Below are 20,687 nucleotides of genomic sequence, written 5' to 3' on the forward strand. Positions count from 1 at the left end.
TTTGCTTCAATGTTGCATTAGCAGTTGAAAGACACAAGCTAACTACTGATTTACTGGTATGGGTAACAGTTGCAGTGCAAATCTACCCATTGCAAGTCAGCGTACATCATAACTCCGACATCTTCAGAAACTGGTGAAAATAGTTTTTTTTTGCCTTTCTTCTCACTGTTTATCTGTCAGTTATTGTAGTATGCTGGAGTCTCTCTGGAAAATCAATTGCACTCTTAACTACTTCATTACAGTGTTCCTCTATACCAGTGATCCCCAACCAGTGGCTCATGAGCAACACGTTCCTCCCCAACCCCTTGGATGTTGCTCCCAGTGACCACAAAGCAGGTGCTTGTTTTTGAATTCCAGGCTTGAAGGCAAGTTTGGAAATGCTGGTGTGGCATTTTGGCATTATTGCATTTCCAATAATGGCGAAGTGTAAATCATATAACAGTCGATTTATTGATTTCACTACTTCACTTGAAATTGTATAAAAGACATTTCATTAGAAATTCATATAAAATGATGAGATTAAGAAGATGAATTATTGAATGATTTGAGCTTTTTTCTAGGTGGATTAAAGACCATGCTGCTTGTATTAATTGAATGTAGTAATTAAGGGGCCAATTCATTAACTTCGAGTGAAGGAATAGAAGAAAAAATCTTCGAATTTTGAAGTGTTTTTTTGGCTACTTTGACCATCGAATGGGCTACTTCGACCTTCGACTACGACTTCGAAACGAAGGATTCGAACTAAAAATCGTTCGACTATTCGACCATTCGATAGTCGATGTACTGTCTCTTTAAGAAAAAACTTCGACCCCCTAGTTCGCCACCTAAAAGCTACCGAACCCAATGGGTCCCCATAGGCTTGGCTAAGTTTTTTTGGTCGAAGGATAATCCTTCGATCGTTGGATTAAAATCCTTCGAATCGTTCGATTCGAAGGATTTAATCGTTCGATCGAATGATTATTCCTTCGATCGTTCGATCGAAGTATTTGCGCAAAATCCTTCGACTTCGATATTCGAAGTCGAAGGATTTTCATTCCCCAGTCGAATATCGAGGGTTAATTAACCCTCGATATTCGACCCTTGATGAATTTGTCCCTAAGACTAGAAAAGGCTTGTTTTCAAAACAAAGGGAATACTTAGTTCTGTTAAGAAAGCAACATGTTTTAATTGTCCAGTAACATGAAAAATGTTCAAATTCTTTTAGGAATTCATTCACATAACAGATAAGGCATAAAAATAAACAGAAAAAATTAAATTTCAAGTTGAAATAACAAGTAGAGAATCAAGTAAAATATATTATGAATGACTGATGCTCAATAGTTTCTAAACTTGAAAATACTGCTTTCACCACTAGATGTTGCTCTTTGCTATTATTCATCTATCATTATAACAGAATGAGCTTATATACACATTTCCCTTTTCTCTGTAATAATAAAACAGCACCTTTTACTTGATCCAAACTAAAATATAATTAATTCTTAGCAAAACCAGGCTATTTGGGATTATTTAATGTTTACATGATTCTCTAGTAGCCTTAAGGTATGGAGATCCAAATTACGGAAAGATCCATTATCTAGAAAACCACATTGTCCCAAGCATTCTGGATAATAGGTCCCATACCTTTATTTATAGGGGACTTTAATTAAAAAATTACCGTGACAGAGTCAGGTTTGCCCTTGATGCAGTGACTACATAAATAGGGGTCCCATCCAGTCCCTTAAAGGGCATGTAAAGGCAAAAAAATAAAATCCCATTTTTACTTTCTTTAATGAAAACGAAACCTATCTCCAATATACTTTAATTAAAAAATGTGTACCATTTTAATAACAAACCGGACTGTAAGTAGTGGAATTCTCCCTTCATTTAATGCTGTGGATAGGAATTGTCAGATGGTCCCTAACTGCTGAGCAGGGAAATAAACATACTTATGAACAGCAGGGGGAGCCCCCACCTTACTTCCCAGCCATGCAGAACTCAAGCAGCTTTGTTTATGATGATCCTTAAGCAGCCCAGACCACACTGAGCATGTGCACAGTCTTAGTCTTGCAAAGATGTTTAACAAAGTTACAAGATGGTGACACCCTGTAGCCAACTTTGAAAGCATAAATTATTTGTTTGATTAGGCTTGTGGTGCAGTAAATTCATGTTTATATTTAGTATACAAAATACAGCATTTCTAGCTGTTTTCTTATTCTATTTTAGACTTTACATGCCCTTTAAGTATCATTCCTTCGAGCCATTATACATGCCCCCAATCCCCAAACTCAACAGGCAAACTTATTAACTAAATGACGTTTTTCTCCTTGTAGCTCCACCAACTCCCAATCCTGCACAGCTGCTCCTCCACACAAAGAAAAGCATAAAATAAAGGATAATGCACTCCCTGCTCAAGAACATAATCAAAGTCCTCTGTTATGGTCCCCAGCTCATTGGCGACTTCTTGGTGTGTTTTGAAAAAGGGGAATAATTATGGTATATATGTAGAATTCCAGTCTTAAGACAAAGCTACTTATTTATTGTTGCTTTTTTGTTTTGGGCAAGATGGGAGTACAGTCAAGTGATCACCAGAAACTAACTTTAAAACAATAAGACGCCTACATCATGGGATATGTTACTAGGATAAAATCCAGGAAACTCAAGTCTTTTTTTCCTCAGGAAAGAAATTTAAGGTTTATTTCTTCTTCAAAATAATATATAATGTTTAAAGCAGTAATTTACCTGCTGAACAAAACATCTGATTTGATGGCAGGATTACTTGAAGTTCTTTGGAACAGGGAACAAAGATGGGGGTAAGATTCAATCTGCAGTTACAAACCTGTGGAATGGGTGGCTTGAAAGCCTTTCCTCTGTACTGATGCATCAGACACAAACCGGATAAACATTTCATTTCCCGTGGCAACCAGAGGCTCTGGGACCTTACTTCCACACAGGCGCCCTAAAATTGACGACTTCTCTGTTTCTCCATCAAACACTTCCAAATGGTCATAAGCGCATTCCTGGTGTTGCTCAATCTCAAATTCACTGAAAGACTAAAAAAGAAAATACATTTCATAGTTACTCATCAGATAAAGGACATGGGTGCAGCTAAATCAAGGTTACGGTGAAATACAGATCTCAGAAATGATGAGGAAATATAGGGTACATGTCTGCAACAACCAAAAACAGATTCACTATCTTTCCTTCAAAATAAAAGATTGCAAAAATGAGAAAGTATATCATTGCTCTGCTTGTGTTCAAACATCTTAAAAGTTTGTTTTTTCTGTCACACAGACTCCTCTTGGACTTGGGATAAAAGTAGGAAGAAATGAATAGGAAATATGAAACATATAATTCTCATAAATCAGATTAGTAATGCCTCTGTATCCATGACAAAGTCTCAGTAATTTGAAACGGCCTACACACAATTCCCCTGGGTACCCAGGCATGTGAAACGCCCTTCTTACAGCTCTGCAGGGTCTGAAAGCATGACTGCCAAACTAACTGACACTTGACAGGACTGAAATTGTGACATCATCATGCACTTGACCATGCCTTTGTGGACTTTGTGGAGTCTGTGCTATAATGCTAACTTTGGACAAAGATCGAAACTTTTTGACAGACAAATCGGAAGAACTTCCAGATCTCAGATGGCCATACATGGACCGATAAAACCTGCTGCATTGACCTCTACAGATTTAGCAGATTATAATCTGACAATTAGTCCCTGGCAAAGGATCAGATCAGATTGACTTGGCCCTGCACATGGGTGGCCAGATCAGAGAAAAATCTGCTCATTTACATAAAGAAAAAGTAAGCGGTGCAAAATACTTACATAAATAAAAGAGTAGAAGCACCACACCAAATATATTCAAAAATGTAACCATAGAGTAGAGTTAAAGGGAGGGTCTCACTGCCTACCCCAGCCTAAAGGTGCATGCTATCAGCTAAAAAATAAAAGTGTGTAGTGAGATCTACCAAAATCAGAACAAAAGTAAATCAAAAGTACAAAGTAATTTATTTGGACATAAGTGGCCTAACGCATTTTGTGCCTATTGGGGCACTTACTCATAGCCAATAATTTTGTACTTAAATATACGCTCATTAGGCAACCTTACCAAACAAATGGATCTATTAATGTATGGCCAGCTTTAAAACTACTCTGGGTATATAGAGCATCTCAGTGCAGTAAGTGGAGGGACATCTGGATAACAACGTCTCAAAACAGAATCAAAGAAGCTGTAGCCAGATGATCACAATTACTCACCTCAAATTTGACAATTTTAATTGATTGTACATATAGTATTTAACACATATTGCCCATGGCTACAGACTACACCCAAGATAATCTAAGATAACATGCATTTTTAAAATATCAGACCTTAAAAATATGTATTTTTGCTCTTGGCAGTTAGAGATGACATTTATCATCTGATGCGTAATTATTTGGCAATTGGAAATTACATTTATCATCAGATCGGCAATTACTGTCAGTGTTTTTAAGTGTTAGGTTTTGTTTAGTTAAATGAATAACAGATGCTATGGCATGGAGATGGGGGGTTGTGCATAGCAACACTAACATCTTATATTTCATTGGTACCACTCTACCAAATTCTCAGTGTACTGCACATGCTCATTCTCAAACACAACTGACAGCCACAGTTTAAACCTAATGGAGGGCTTATGCCTATTATTTGTACAAGTGATAATTTCCCAGCAGTAACACATACACACAGGTCATGTTTTCTTTTCACACTCCCTCCTGTGGAATCTGCACAGAGAGAGAAAGTCGCTGTGGGAAGAGAGGGAATACCCTTACATTTTTCAAGGTATGAAGGGAGTTGGCATATTTCCCTTCCCCCCACTGTCGCCTAAATTCCCCTCAACATTCCTATTTTATAAATCCAGAGGGCATAATGTGCCTATGCTAGTATGATACAACTTTGCCACAACAATATTAATCATCAGCTGTTCCAGCAAGGCATTTTATGGCAGTTTGGATTATCCCTAATAACCCTTTCTGCGTGTGAAACAAGTGTTTGCTTGTCCATTGTTATAGGGAAAGAAATAGAAACCACCTGCACATATTTTCCTAATTCCAGAAGGCAGCTGTTGGCATTACAGAAGGAGGCGTTTGGTATATATGATGCCTTCGTTCAAAGGAATGTGTAGGATGCAGGCAGAACACAAGATGCAACACTTTCCCAACAGGCATAAGTTTATTACAAACTAGAAAAATGCTCAGTTATAAAGGTTGTAATTGTCATACTGTGCTGTACGAATATATAAAAGTTCCAAAGGGATATACATTATATAAAATATCCTTATGTCCATAATAAAAAATATATATTATATATATATATCTCTTAAATATCCTGTATGTCTGTATGTTGTTAAAACCAGATTCTTACTTTACTAAATAGACAGTGATCCCCAACCAGTATCTCTTGAGCAACATGTTGCTCACTAACCCCTTGGATGTTGCTCTCAAGTGTCCTCAAAGCAGGTGCTTATTTTTGATTTCCAGGCTTGGAAGAAAGTTTTAATTGCATAAAAACTAAGTATAGTGCCAAGTAGAGCCTCCTGTAGGCTGCCATTCCACATAGGGGCTACCAAATAGCCAATCACATCCCTTATTTGGCACCCAAGGGACTTTTTCATGCTTATGTTGCTCCCCAACTCTTTTTACATAGAATGTGGCTCACGGGTAAAAAAGGGTGGGGACCCCTGAAGTAGACTATACAGTATATAATATTCAGGCATGTAGAAATGCAAGTGTGAACAAGATAGACTTTTACTTACAAGTTTTACTCTGTGGCCAGGAGTTGCGCTGATCTCCCAAGTACATTCCTTGCGACTCGGATACTTGTCTGGCCAATTGGGGCTTGTGATAACTCCATTTGAGCTGTGAATTCTGTGTTCACACTCAGCTGATCAAAAACAGTAGTTATTACATTAGCCTAATAAAGCACCAACATTTCAACTTCAAGCATACTGGTTATGTTTTCTATATTGTGGAATGTGACAAATGAAATAAATGTAAGGCACTGTCTTGGGGCAAATGTAACTACAATATTTAATCAAATTATTTTTTAGACATACCTTCCTTGCAGTCGTGTTTATTGTCATGAAGAACAAAGCCATTGCGGCATTGACAAACATAACTTCCAATGGTGTTAATGCATTCATGTTGGCAGCCACCATTGTCTTTTGAGCACTCATCTTTATCTGCAGACAAGCAAAAGATTTTGTTACTGTGGGTCTGGTACTTCAGTCCGGTATGGTTTTCAGAACAGGATCAAATATAACAGAAGTTTGAGAAGCAGAGCATACTAGTGTAATTTAAGGGCCCACACGACTGAAACCTGTAACCTTGTATAAATACGAAGGGCAGTTGCTGCAGGCCCAATGTTTATCGTAAAATAAAGAAATGTTTTGCAGATGTTTTGTTAGGAAATTTTTAAAGTATCCACTAAATGTAAAATTAATAATGGAGTACCCTGGTCAAACCTGTAGACAAGGTTACAAGTAACTTGGTGTGTTCAGAAATAGATTTAGTATTTCAAGAATTGCATAGTAAATCAAAATACCAAATGAATATAGACATTACAAATAATTTAAGTTAATGTTTTAACACATGGATATAATGTTTATATTCTTGCCTCAGAAAGAACTAGGGATGCACTGAATCCATCATTTTTTGATTTGGACAAATGCACAAAAAAGTCTGCCAAATATTGAACTAAATCCTGACCCTAATTTGCTTATGAAGATCTGGACAAGATAAAAAAATGAATCTTCTTCAGTTGTCAATGCCTTAAAGTCACATCACATTACGGGTCCAGATTCAGTTTGTCTAGGTGCTCAAGATTTGTCCAAATCTGAATTCTGCAAAAAATGTTACAGATTCTACAGAATTCAAAACCAAATCCTAGATTAGGTGCATCCCTAGAAAGAACAGAATTAATAAGCATTACAAAAAGAATAAATCCAAAATAAGCCCATTTTCCATTAGAAATTCCATTAGTTCTGCCCAGGCATAAGTAACACCCAAATGATAACCCAATAGGTGAATATTTGCAGTGATCATTCAAGGAGAGATTCATTGCCTTCCACTAGGATGTGTCACAGTTAATTATCAATGTTACATCTCCTTGATTTAACATTTTCACAGATTTTACTAAATTTTAATCAAGTCCTCCAAAAAATGTAAAATGGGGTTCCACTGTATTATTTACATGCATTTTTAAAATGTAAACATATTCCACAGCATTGTACAATAAATGGGGATATATTATAAAAATACAGGAAAACACGCAAAAACCACCAATAACCAATGCAAGAGTTAGACAGGGTCCTGCCCAAAAGAGCGTACAATCTAAAAAAAAAGTTTTCATAATATTTGCAACTACCTGATTCAATCTGACATATCTATAAAAACCCCACAGCAGCCAATGTTCTGCTACAGCATTGAGCAAAGTAACTGTAGTGGGGTTGCTACAAAGTCAATCAGTTGTATATACTGTATGCCCATGCTATTATTAATCTTCAGTTTCCAAAATAAGCCAAATATTGCCAGGCAGGTATTTTAATTTATCTAAAAATGAGTTCACTGTCTTACGGCTTCTGATTAAATCAGCCCTCTATCAGAAGTGTTTTTAATTCAAAAGCAACCGAAATGAGGCAGCAGCCAGGGCAATTCTGCCAAATGACACTTAATATATCAAACTGGATAACAAACACTGAGCAGCATATTTATGCTTTACTTTTCATCACATTACAATCTAACCAGTTCTTTTTCTTTCTTGTATGTGCTAGCTGAGCATATGGTCAACTTCCAATGGTTGAACTACTCCACCTATTCCCATTTTCCCCACTGAATGAGAAAAGCTTTAAACGTTCTAGTAAATATGGGAAATACAGATAGGGATATTTGAGGAAATGATTTATTGTTTTTTCACTACGAAAAAAGCATTCACAGCAGTCAAATTTGGATTTACGCTTTTTCATTTTTTCCCCCTAGCAGATCACAAATATCTCTTCAGCCTATAACCCCACCTTTCTAAAACTTCCAATGAAACATTTACTATGAAGGAATAAAGGGAAGTTACCAATGATTGTCATTAATGCATGAAGCAGCACAGGTGGTAAATGAACTTTGTTATACTAATGTAAAGTCACGGTAGGCGGAGAATAGTTTTATGAAAATTTGATTTATTGTATCCCATGCTTGTTTAAAAAAAACAACTCCTATTCTGTGCCAGGATAACAGCACAGATTCTTAATTCAAAACACAGGTGTCAATGTTTTTTCTGAGCATATTTCATGGAAATGATCTGTGTGTACCTTTTCCTGCAACTCCCATTCACTGTTATGGAAAGTGATTTCCTTGGTGAATATACAACAGTCAATATACTCCATGTATCATCCCTTTTTAGAAATGCCTGCCATATCAAGCAAAACCTTGCAATGGCAATTTCAAATTCCCTTAATTTAAGAGATGCATCAAAGATATTGTTTTGTTTTTTTAAGAGTAAATGATTTTTAGGTTTTATTCAGGTATTATTATTTCTCAAGGTCCAATTTATCTCAATATCGGTTGCTATAAACTCCGATCTAGCCCGCTCGGGTTTTTAACACTTATTTATTTATACATTTTCCCGAAAAACCTTTGCGGGAAAAGCTCAGATGTTCACTATTTTTTCGGGAATTTTCCCCGAAAACTCCGAATTTTTCAGGGGGTTTCACCCAAAAGCTCCAAAAACATTGTGAAATTGCCCGAAACCCCTGACACAACCAAAAACCAATGGGACTGTTCCCGTTGACTTTTATGCAACTTCGACAGGTTTGAGATGCTGTGTTTTTATATTCGGTCTTTTTAGCCCTCCGGGTTTAATAAATTCCAAAAAATTCATGATTTTTTTTAAAGCCTATAATAACACAAAAAATCTAGAATTTTTCAGATTTCGGGGAATTTCAGGTATTCGGAGCTTAGTAAATAACCCCCTAAGGTGCACATTTATTTCAATGAAAGTGTACTCACCACAGTTCCAAACATGGACATTTTAATGCGCTTTTCTCTGTTTTCATCCTTCTATAAATATTCCCTTGAAGATGAGAATGCATCTTGGGTGACAGAAGGTCTCTGCTGTTGCATCTCTTTTACTAGTTAATTACCACTTTAGATTCTATGACACAACCCCATGGAAGCATAACAGTTTAGAAAATTGTGTAAAGCAATTAACGACACAGCCATCATCAGTGATGTCAAACCTTTTGCCCTTCTACCACCATCTACTCCACAAAGGCTGAAAATGGACATTGGAAGCTCCATTTCCCAGTAGCTGAAGGGCGACAAGTTTGGTATCTCTGCTCATGTCAGAAACATATGTTCTGCAATGTAAGTAAAAGTAATATATAAAGCATTTTCTTCGCAAAGAAGCGTTAATAGCAGGTTCAAGGTTGGAGTGGAGACTTCTAGCTAAAGAAAGGATCCTTTCCCCACCGCAGGTTAGAGTACAACAGATGGTCATACCTCTGAGGCTTTTAGAGACTACAAGTCTTTCAGTAATACGTACACGACCGGTTGGGACACCTTTAACCGAGTCTTTGCAAGATTCAAAAATAAAAAATTTCTCTTTGCAGGCAGCTTTCTTGTCTGTGAACAAAAATGCACCAACACAGCAGCAAAGATAAACATGCGGATTCAGACTCTTCTGCTTTACATAAGCTGGGTTCATTTATAAACTCTCTTAATTTATTGAGATATGTTTTACTCTGCCTTCCCTAATAAGGAAGAGGAGGAAGAGATAGGGCAACTTCCAGACCAAAGATGGGATTCAATCCATAATTGTGCAAATTGTATTGTGGATGGTAATTGTCCAAATTGAGTTTATTTAAGCAAAATAAAAATAGATGAGTTGTTATGGCTTTTTTTGCTTGTAGTAATTTTGCGATCACATCTATAAATATTTAATTTTCTTTTGTAGACAAAGAAAGATAAAAAAGGAAACATAACTATGTACAGTATATAAATATATATAATATATATACCCATATATACGGTAATGTCTTACAAACTGTTTAAAAAGTAACCTATGCAACTTTTTTGCAACTCAGAAGCAACATCTTTGCTTCAGTACAGTAGCCTGTAGCAATCTGATGACTGTTAATCTGTTCATAAATGTCTACATCCATTGGTTTGGTGATGACCAAATGGGACTGCATACGCTGCCTGATTTTGGATTATTTAATCAATCAAATCGATCCAAGCCTGGATATTGGTTAGGGAGCTGTTTGTGGCCAATACACAAGCCAACAAGCTGCCAACTCAGTGATGAGTAAGCACAAGAGGATCAACCATGGCCCTCATTTGGTGACCCAATTGCCATTACGTTATTGATCAAATTAGGTAACACTTTCTTAATTAGAACAATAGCGAAAACATGCACATAAAGTGCTACTTACTGATTAGCTACTATAGGTTACAAGAACTGGAATAAATATTATACCTGACATCAGATAACCCCCGTCGCTTTACTAGATTTAAGGTACATTGGAGAAAACCTGGAGATGGCAATTAATTAAATATACCTTACAGCAAGATCATATACAGTGTGGGACAAGTAAAATAGTTCAAAATCATGCAATGTCCCAGAGCTATAGAAAATCTACCATTACCTACAATGTCCATGTGTTTCAGAGTCATATCTTTGCCCAAGGATATTTATAAGTAGCTCAGAGAGGGATCCTTATTTTGCCCTGAAGATCTAACTATAAAAGGCATGTTACATTTTTTGCATTTTGCGTGTCAAATATATGTAATGCAGTTTCCATCTGTTGCTGACCATAAAGTCTATCACCTGCCTAAGCATAGTTTTGGAGTTCAGAGCTGTTCTGATAAAGCAAACTTTACCTGGACTTCATCTCAGAAGGCTCACCAAGTCTCAACACATCACTTTATTTTAAATCATTCATCCATTGCATTAATTTTGCATTAATTCTGTGGTATGTTGTGCTGTGGTGCATGTGTGTATGTTGAGTGAGTCTATAACAAAAAAGGTTTGCTACATGTGTAGTTTAGCAGTAGCTTTGGGGGACCATGTTAGACCTTACTAATTTGCATAGGTGTTTTTTCCTCAACTCAGTGACACATACATCTGAACCAGGCACCTACATGACTATGTTTGAGAGCATTGTATGGATCAAACATATTGGGAGGTACAGTTGAAGGGAAAAGATGTTGTTAGCACTCTAATACCTGAAAAGAAGTGTGCCCGAAAGCCCTTTTTAGATACCGTGTTGTCAGACTTAAATTCAATCCTCATGTTGTTGAACTGAGATGTTATCACTTCAGGCACCTCTGTCCCACAAAATTTCCCATGTAGCTTGGAATCAGAGGAGAGGCCACTCCGAACCTCAACATAGTCATACTTGCACACCTATAAAGCAAACGCAAATCTTGTTCAAAATGAAATGCTACAGTAGAGACACCACAACCTTAACTCTAAATCAACATAATGTACATTTCCTCCTAAGCATTTAATGAGAATTGATACAAATATCATGCTTAAGGGTAAGAAAATCCCTGCATGCAATTCCATAAAAATGTGTTATATTATAGATAACTGTTCATACAATGGTAATTTACCGAAAGCTTTTGTAGATATTTCTGTACACAGTTGCCAGCACTCCTTAAAGGATGAATAACGTGTGACTTGCTAAAAGGTAAATTATATGCTTCTTTCATGTTGATTTATTTTAAATAAAAATATAATGGTATTTACAACGCTTCTTAAGCTGGCCATAGACTCCAAGATCCGCTCGTTTGGCGACATCGCCAAACGAGCGGATCTTTCCCCGATATGCCACTAAACTGCGTGGCTATATCGGGGGTAATTCGAACGTTCGGCCGTATGGCCGAACGATCGAATTATGATGCGCCGAGCGGCTCCGACGGGTCGGTCGGGTAAAAATCCAACCTTCCCGATCGATATCGTGGCCAGATATCGATCGGGAAGACCCGTCGGAAGCCCCCATACACGGGCAGATAAGCTGTCAAATCGGTCCAAACGACCGATATCGGCAGCTTTATCTGCCTGTGTATGGCCACCTTTAAAGGGAAAATATACCCTCCTTTTTGAAATGAACTTATTCAGCTGGGCTTATGTAGAAAAAGGTAAATAAATACTATCTGAACTTTTAAAAATAAATAAAATACACAGATATACCTGATTCTATAAGTTGAAATGAAACCATGACATTGTATCTCTGTGCTTTTGGGGGTCATTTTTTCCACCCCCTATGGCTCATAATGTAATGCACCCCCCACACACACCTTGTTCAACTGTGAAGTGAGGGATTCTTGTACTTGAAGTAACACTGGTTTCCAGAGAATTTGCTACACATATTATCTAGAAAGTAGAGGGCCTTCAAGTCCCAGAATCAGTTCACAGTGAAACAAGGTGAAGGATGAGTTGCCTTATATGTGAGCCTTTGGAAATTCAGATGGTGCTTCTGTACCTTTTCTATATAAAACCAACTGCTCATGTCAAAAAGGAGGCATGTTTCACGGTTTTTAACGGTGAATTGTCCTAGAATGTTCAGTCCAGAGTTCTGCTTTGTTCAGATCAATGAGAAAGTTCATTCAAGGCCTGGTGTGTGTTATTAATTCAAAGTCCATAAATCACAGCTGAGCAAAGTACTGCGGATTGGAAGCTCAAAAAGGGGATTCAAAAGGAAACTTTAGTAAAATATTGTTTCTGGCTTTACTTTTTGCCTTCCTGTGGCTTCCATAAAATTATTTCTTAAATCTCTGTAAGTTAGCAATGCTGTGTGAACAAAACCTTTCAATAATACTTAAACAAGGTGGTGCCCAAATGTACTCATAAATAAAACCTTGCTGTGATATTGAGTCCAAGTCTACAGTATAATGCACTGTGAAGACTAATAGTATAACATGCCAGCATTATAGGGGCTCTTAGGGAAGGGCACTTAAGGAATTATATTCAATGCACCAACGTCTGCAGAAAGACTTCAGATCATATAATGAGTTAGAAAGTGTTACACAACAGCATTAGCAACAAGCAAAAGAAGTGACACAGGAAGGAAGATAAAGATCATAGGTAAAAAGGTAGGTTTATGTCCCTTCAAGTAAGCAACTTCAATTTCTTTTTATCAATATAGGTTGGGGTGGAGAAAATAATGGAAAAATCTAATAGTTGTTTTGCAACACTTTCAGTTCTTTTTGGAATTCTGAATTATGTGTTGTAGATACTGGACTATTCACAGTTATTTGAGGGAAGAAGGAGATATAAAACTAGTTCACAGTCCACATCAGATTAACATTTTATTAAGGCCCAGCAATGTTCTAATCTAGGGGTTGGAGAGGCCATGGGAGGCATTTGAGCTTTTCCTGGTGTCTATGAAACGTATGTATTGAATTAGCAATGGGATAGATAGGGGAATAATTATACTGAAATAAGGGAACATCATGAGGAGATATACTTGGGACAGTGCAGATAGTTTTGAAAATCGCCTCATATTGGTGTCGTTATAGCCTTAAAGAGAATCTTTGGACCTAATGATGATGACAAAATTGTGGCCTATGCCTTTAAAAATCCCTAAAAAGGGTGGAAGATGACTTAGAACATATTATTTTTTTAATTGCCTGGAGTATATATTCTGGCTCCTTACACATCACTCTGCATATTTGTACATTGGCAGTTTCCAAATGGCAGTCCTTCCACAGATTCCAGTATGTTGAAGCTCAAGACCCCAGTAGAGTCTGCAGATTTAATTCTTTACTATGTGTTCCTGTGTTCATCTATCCTTGTCAGTGTTCTTGAGTCAATTAATTTTTTTTTGCCAATGCTAATGCTATGAAAACTCTCACATCAAAGTACTAATTGTCAAACCTCTTTTCTTACTGACACATACTGCATAATTGGAAATCACCTTAATATGACTCACTAGTCATTTAGCTACTTCACACTTAACTTCCATTTCCATGTTCTGTTTTTTGTTTTTTTTATAAATACTGTATATACAGAAACTTTTTTGATGATAGCAAAATTTTGCAGTAAGAATAAGCTCACTTACCTCATTGCCTTCTAACTCAAAATAATCAAATTTCATAGAGATTCTGTACTGAGAGGGAGCCACAACCTGCCACACACAGTTTTTGTTTGGAGGGTATTCTTTTGGCCAGGCTGGTGTAGTAATTGTTCCATTGAGTTTCGTTAAAAGACCTCCACAAGCAGCTACAAACACATAAAGAAAGAAAAAAGGTGACGGAAGATACAATAAAGGTGCGAGTGAAATCCATTAGATTGCTTTTGAGGATGAGAAACCTATTGTATCACTGATCAGTATTTCTATATACATATATATATATATTTGGTTACCCATTTGCCTGTGTGCTGCTGGGCAAGTTCTTTTCTTTTCTTGCCCAAAAGAACTGCAAAGGATAGAGCTTACTCTTTTTAATTTTGGCAAAAATGGGTGCACTTTACTTTTAGGTTCAAAACAGTTTTCTATGTTCTTTTATGTTCTTTTATGAACATATTGGGCTTTATGCTATCCTTTTTATGTTATGCCATCTAAAATGTCCTTATGAATCCAAAATTACAAAGTGCAATTTTAAAAATCATCTGCACTACACCTTGAGTACATTATACTTCTATTTTCTAGTTTAAGTGGATAACGCTGTTTTATAATGACTTTCAACATAATTTAAGCTTAGCTATAGCATGAAAGCGCTTCAACTTTTAAATCAAGACATATATGCAGATTGATTTTTCATGACAGCTAAAAATATAAGACCAGTCAAATAGACGGCATTGCCATTTAACTGGAAACTCCTTGAAATTGGTTTCCTTTGGTTGTTTGCAGTGAGATCCAGAAATTGATAATTATTCAGTTCTGAAAATGATTGAGTGAAAGTTGGTTGGTAGATGCCCATCTCTGAAATTCTCATGTATTCCCACCTAGGACCACTGCCCACATTTTGGAGTAAAATGTAAATGTTGTTTCTTTATTGTAGCAGTTGGCAAAGAAAATGTTCAGTGAGTTTCTTTGTGCTATCCAGAATTGTAGGGTAGAAATAATTCATATGTCGACAATGCTATGATTCAGCATAAGGAGAGCAACCCTTTATGATCACATGATGCAATTAAAAACAAAACGACTGGTACGATATGCAAGTAGTTTTTAATAACATCTGGTTCCCAAAAAGTTGGCCTTTAAAACCAGAATTATCCACTAATAGTACAAACTGTGCTGCAAGGCCACGGTCATATAGATCAACTTGTTTACTCTGAGGCCCAGAATGAGCAAGCACAGCCCATCAGATTCTAGTAATTACTTTTCTTCCCACAAGAAAAAATACTGCCTAAAAAACATTATCAACAAATTGACACATGGGGCCTGCTGTGTATATTTTATTAAATTGCCAATATAAATTGCACTCTAAGAACACTTTTTGTATGAAGATTTATGAATATGCGCGGCTTGCCAGGAGGTTTTGATAATGGTAAAGTTAATTTAATGTTGGACATGTTTAATTACCTGTATCCAGTTATAATAAATAACAAAAATAATACTTGTAACTATAGTAATAGACCAATGTACCTTCACAGCTTTTCTTGTCTGGTGCAAGTTCATAGCCAGGATCACAAGAGCACTTATAACTTCCCAGGGTGTTTACACAACGCTGCTCACATCCTCCATTGTCTGGTCTTGCACATTCATCTTCCTCTGTAAGGGACCAAATATATTAGAGGTAAAAACACAAAGGTTTCATTTCTTTCCCCAGATTTGTGCCCAGCTGATTTAGAGCACATGGAGATTAAAGAAATATGGATTCAAGAGAGAACAAATGCCAATGTTATGTCTGTGGATTATGTGAAAAGGAACATTAATATTGACCAACCGTATGAAATCCAATTCAGGGTCATATGAAGGATACTTTGACAACAACAGTTTTAGATGTGCATTGTTCTAATGGCATATTTTAGAACAGAATCTGTAAATCCAATGTTATTTTTTATCATTATAACACGTTTTCCTTGCAAGATAAGATATAGTCTACCACCCACACGAACAGAAAAATATATTAATCACTGCATGACACGATTTATCTTGAGAGGAAAAATAACACCTAGAAAGATTTGTTTTTATACAGTGCTTGTATACAAGACAGGTAAACATTTTCACACATGCTGATGACTATAATGTTTTGCATTAAAATGAAGTGCAAAAAAAAGATCAGACTGAAAGAATTAGCCTATATTCTGAAATGCATGAATCGATTACCTTTTAGGAAGTTAGCGGCAAACCCTGCCTTGTTGACTGTCCCATCAGAAACAAATTTCATCCACAGGGTGTTGGAGGTAGATCGAATGTCCTCTGGTTTATCGTAACCACAAAAGTGGCCAATCAGAGGACTGTTTTCACTGCTCCCATCTCTCACTTCCAGGTAATCATAAGCGCAGTTGTCATGGCGCTCTATCTATATAAATATATACATAATATACAAGTAAGCAATAGATCTGAAAGGAGAACAAAGTATAAAATATAGGAGCCCTCCCTTCCACCTCCTGAACCCCAGAGGTGCCCCCCATTACAGCCCTATTTTCTTTAAATGTTCCCAAAATGCAGAGCAGCACTAGAAAATAATGTGCCCCAGAATAGAAACAGTAAAAAGGAAAAAAAAGTAACAAAAAATTAACTTTTTCTGTAATATAACGTTTGGCCGGACTATTGGCACTAGTGAGTGTCTAAATCAATAGCACTACATCAGATATAAGCTGCACTGCCAGCTGCAAGAGAAGACTATATTTCAAATCAGCAGACATATTTTATAGCAATATTTAAATCATGTAGGTTTTTAAGACAAAGACATTTTATTTCCCCTAGAAAACTAGAACAGCATTTTTTTTTAAATTACAAACAGATTTAGAAATAAAAAGTTGGGTTATTTGGGAAGTTTAAAGCAGCCTGGTGAAATAGGATTGTGATGAAAAAAAGCTATTGTCAGCGCTTTAAACATTTAATTCAAATGTCTCCCATAAAAATTAAATCCTTTTAATCCTCTTGAAAATGCATGCAAGGGAAACAGTTCAACCCCATGCAAAATAAAGATCTGATGGTTAGCTGTTCAATGGCAAATTGTTCACTCAAAGAGGATAAGAATTAACTGAAAGTAATATAATTTAGCCCAAACGGTAAAGGTCATAGCAAGAGCGTTACCTCAAATGCCTGAAACGTTAACCCGACATTGTAATTTTCTGCCACTGTTATTTTCCACACGCATTCCTTCAGCGGTCGGTAATCATCTGGATAATTAGGAGACTGGATCTGGCCAGCGTCTTTATGGATCTCACCTCCACAAATTGCTGAAGAAGTAAACAAAATAAATATCTTCATATTAGGTGAATATTAAAGCAATATCAGCAAAGCTCTAAAATATTTGTGGATGTTAAATAAGGCACCTATGGTCAATGTTAAGACAACATATGTGTTCTGCCAAGAACTGCACTTAAAATAAAAAAAACTTCAGAATTTGTTGCATTAAACAGTCAAAATGATGAATTGTTTCGTTTTAGTCCCAGCTATTGGACACCATAACTGTGAATGAAAAAGTCATTTAGGCACATTCTGCTTCTGAGTTTAAGGGCTTGTACCTCCTCTTATAACATTTAAATGTATTTTTCTAGCAGATTTATTGTCCATTTCTGTACTATTTGTCATTAGTTATGTCCACCACTGCAACTGCAATAGAATAGTGACAGAAATGCCAATATTCTTCTTTAAATAAATTAACATTTGGATAATAGTTAGATATAAATACAATCAGATCATTAACCTTCATTTTGCATTGTCTCTGCAGATCCCAGGTACTGGGAAACACACTATGATCAATATAAAAGGTTTAATAAACATTGAAAACTATATTTATTCTTTAATTATAAAGAAGGGAAAAGCATTTTACTGGGCTTATGTTGAATAAAAGGGTTTTTGCCACCCCGTTTAAAAATCCCAGCCAATACATAAAACCAAAAACTTGGGTAATTGTTTAAGTTCATTTTTCACAATATTCTTAGATCTTGCAGACTATTGCCTGTTTTAGCTAAAATATGCCATTATTGATTGTAAGTCACAATATTCTTAGATCTTGCAGACTATTGCCTGTTTTAGCTAAAATATGCCATTATTGATTGTAAGACAAAGGACATTAAGGGGCAGATTTATCAAGGGTCGAATTTCGAAGTGATAAATACTTCGAAATTCCTCCATCGAATGGCTTTACTTCGGCTTTGAATATCGAAGGCGAATTTGACCGTTTTGTGGTCGAAATAAATTCGAATTCGAAGTCAAAGTCGTAGTATCCTATTCGATGGTCGAAGTAACCAAAAAATTACTTTGAATTTCGAATTTTCTTACTTCGAAAATTCCCTTGAATTCACTTCGACCCTTGATAAACCTGCCCCTATAACTCATTACATAGCTGGAAGGTTTTGGAAATCTATTTTTGAGTTCTCATAAAACTGAATATAGCTATGAACTTTCAGCAAGTTTCAGACTTGAATCATATTCATAAAATAAGGTATTTGTCCCTTATTCTCTTCCACCGTTTAACCTCAAACAGTTCTAATGTAAATTAATCACCTAATTAAAAAATCAACTTGTTATTGGCAGATACTTTGATGCTTGACATGAGTAAAGTGCCATTTGGGTTTTCTTGCCTGTATGCATGTGTCAAATTCTGTATATATGTATGTATGGCATATCTTGATATGGATAGGAAATGTGTGAATATCTGCCTATAAGTGGGGAAGGTTCTTCGTGAAGGAACAAATCCTTCAGTTTCAAGCATTACAAATCCATCTGTCAGTTAAGACGTTTCTCCATATAAATTAGAAAGCGAAGGTTTGATTGACAATTGAAGGTGTTTGTGCTGTTGATGTGTATTGACAGTTCTTCCACTTCAGGCTAATTTGAGGAATACACAAGAACAATGCCCACACAAACGCATCTGTGTTGCTTTACATGAAAAGCTTTCCCCATTAAGTAATTCTAGCGGGTCACATGAGCAAGGTGTTGGTGGGGGAGCACAGTATGGTTCCTTCTAGTTATGCAACTGAGCTGTGACCTGAAAGTACTATCATTTAGTTCTGAATCAGGTATAATAAACTAGAAGCTATTGGGCCCAGCAGCTTTCCCATGGTTGACATCCTTTATAGTTAAAGGGATACTGTCATGGGAGAAAACATTTTTTTCAAAATGAATCAGTTAATAGTGCGGCTCCAGCAGAATTCTGCACTGAAATCCATTTCTCAAAAGAGCAAACAGATATTTTTATATTCAATTTTTAAATCTGACATGGGGCTAGACATTTTGTCAATTTCCCAGCTGCCCCTGGTCATGCTCTAATAAACTTCAATTACTCTTTACTGCTGTACTGCAAGTTGGAGTGATATCAACCCCCTCCCTTTTCCCCTCCAGCAGCCAAACAAAATGGGAAGGTAACCAGATAGCAGCTAACACAAGATAACCTGGTAGATCTAAAGGTGGCCATAGACTCAAAGATCCGCTCATTTGGCGAGATCGCCAAACGAGCGGATCTTTCCCCGATATGCCACTAAACTGCATGGCTATATCGGGGGTAATTCGAACGTTCGGCCGTATGGCCGAACGATCGAATTACGATGCGCCAAGCGGCTGAAGGGTCGGTCGGGTAAAAATCCAACCTTCCCGATCGATATCGTGGCCAGATATCGATCGGGAAGACCCGTCGGAAGCCCCCATACACGGGCAGATAAGCTGTCAAATCGGTCCAAACGACCGTTATCGGCAGCTTTATCTGCCCGTGTATGGCCACCTTAAGAACAACACTCAATAGTAAAAACCCATGTCCCACTGAGACACATTTAGTTACATTGAGAAGGAAAAACAGCAGCCTGCCAGAAAGCATTTCTCTCCTAAAGTGCAGGCACAGGTCACATGACCGGGGCAGCTGGGAAATTGACAAAATGTCTAGCCCCATGTCAGATTTCAAAATTGAATATAAAAAAATCTGTTTGCTCTTTTGAGAAATGGATTTCAGTGCAGAATTCTGCTGGAGCAGCACTAATAACTGATTCATTTTTAAGAAAAATATTTTCCCATGACAGTATCCCTTTAAACCCTTGCCCTTGTTAGATGGATTTAGAAACCCACCGTGGAACTTACCTTCATACACTGCTGCAAAGCCTTTCCCTACCCAGTTGCTGCTGCTGCGGAACTCTATCCACATTCTGCTGTCTGTGCTCGTAAGAACATCTGGGAGTTTGTCGCCACAAAACCTACCTGTAAATATGAACAAATTAGTATTCTTGCTTCCAGGAACAATTTGCCCCCAAATTAACAAAATGGTGCCACATGAAATCAAGTCTATTGGCATTTGTACAAGAGTAGATACAATAGGAAAGAGTTTTGTGGTTGTAGGTACAACAGTATACAACCTTGGCACAAATGTGGGACAGTACAGAAGATAAAAGACTGCTCACATCTTGTAGAACCTTTATCTCTTATTTTTCCAAGCACATCATTTAATGTGTTTGACTACTGAATTCATGTTCATAACTGATTGTAAGACACGCCATCCTAAATATTTTTTGTGTTGGTTCTAGTACAGGGATTACATAAATTAGACACATTATAAATAAGGA

General features: G+C 36.8%; 1 protein-coding gene across 1 annotated transcript in view; it reads right to left on the reverse strand.

Annotated features, from left to right (window-relative positions):
- The window catches only part of tll1.S (tolloid like 1 S homeolog), a gene marked incomplete at its 5' end in the record, with an annotated part of 45,162 nt that overhangs the window by 2,773 nt on the left and 21,702 nt on the right, over nt 1-20,687 (reverse strand). Inside the window, 9 exon segments of the mRNA NM_001090425.1 lie at nt 2,816-3,029; nt 5,779-5,906; nt 6,079-6,204; nt 11,237-11,417; nt 14,077-14,237; nt 15,607-15,732; nt 16,291-16,486; nt 17,227-17,372; nt 20,209-20,325. Of these exon segments, the coding sequence (NP_001083894.1) occupies nt 2,816-3,029; nt 5,779-5,906; nt 6,079-6,204; nt 11,237-11,417; nt 14,077-14,237; nt 15,607-15,732; nt 16,291-16,486; nt 17,227-17,372; nt 20,209-20,325 (1,395 nt within the window).

The sequence above is a fragment of the Xenopus laevis genome, chromosome 1S, assembly GCF_017654675.1.
Source record: "Xenopus laevis strain J_2021 chromosome 1S, Xenopus_laevis_v10.1, whole genome shotgun sequence".
NCBI classification, from domain to species: domain Eukaryota; kingdom Metazoa; phylum Chordata; class Amphibia; order Anura; family Pipidae; genus Xenopus; species Xenopus laevis.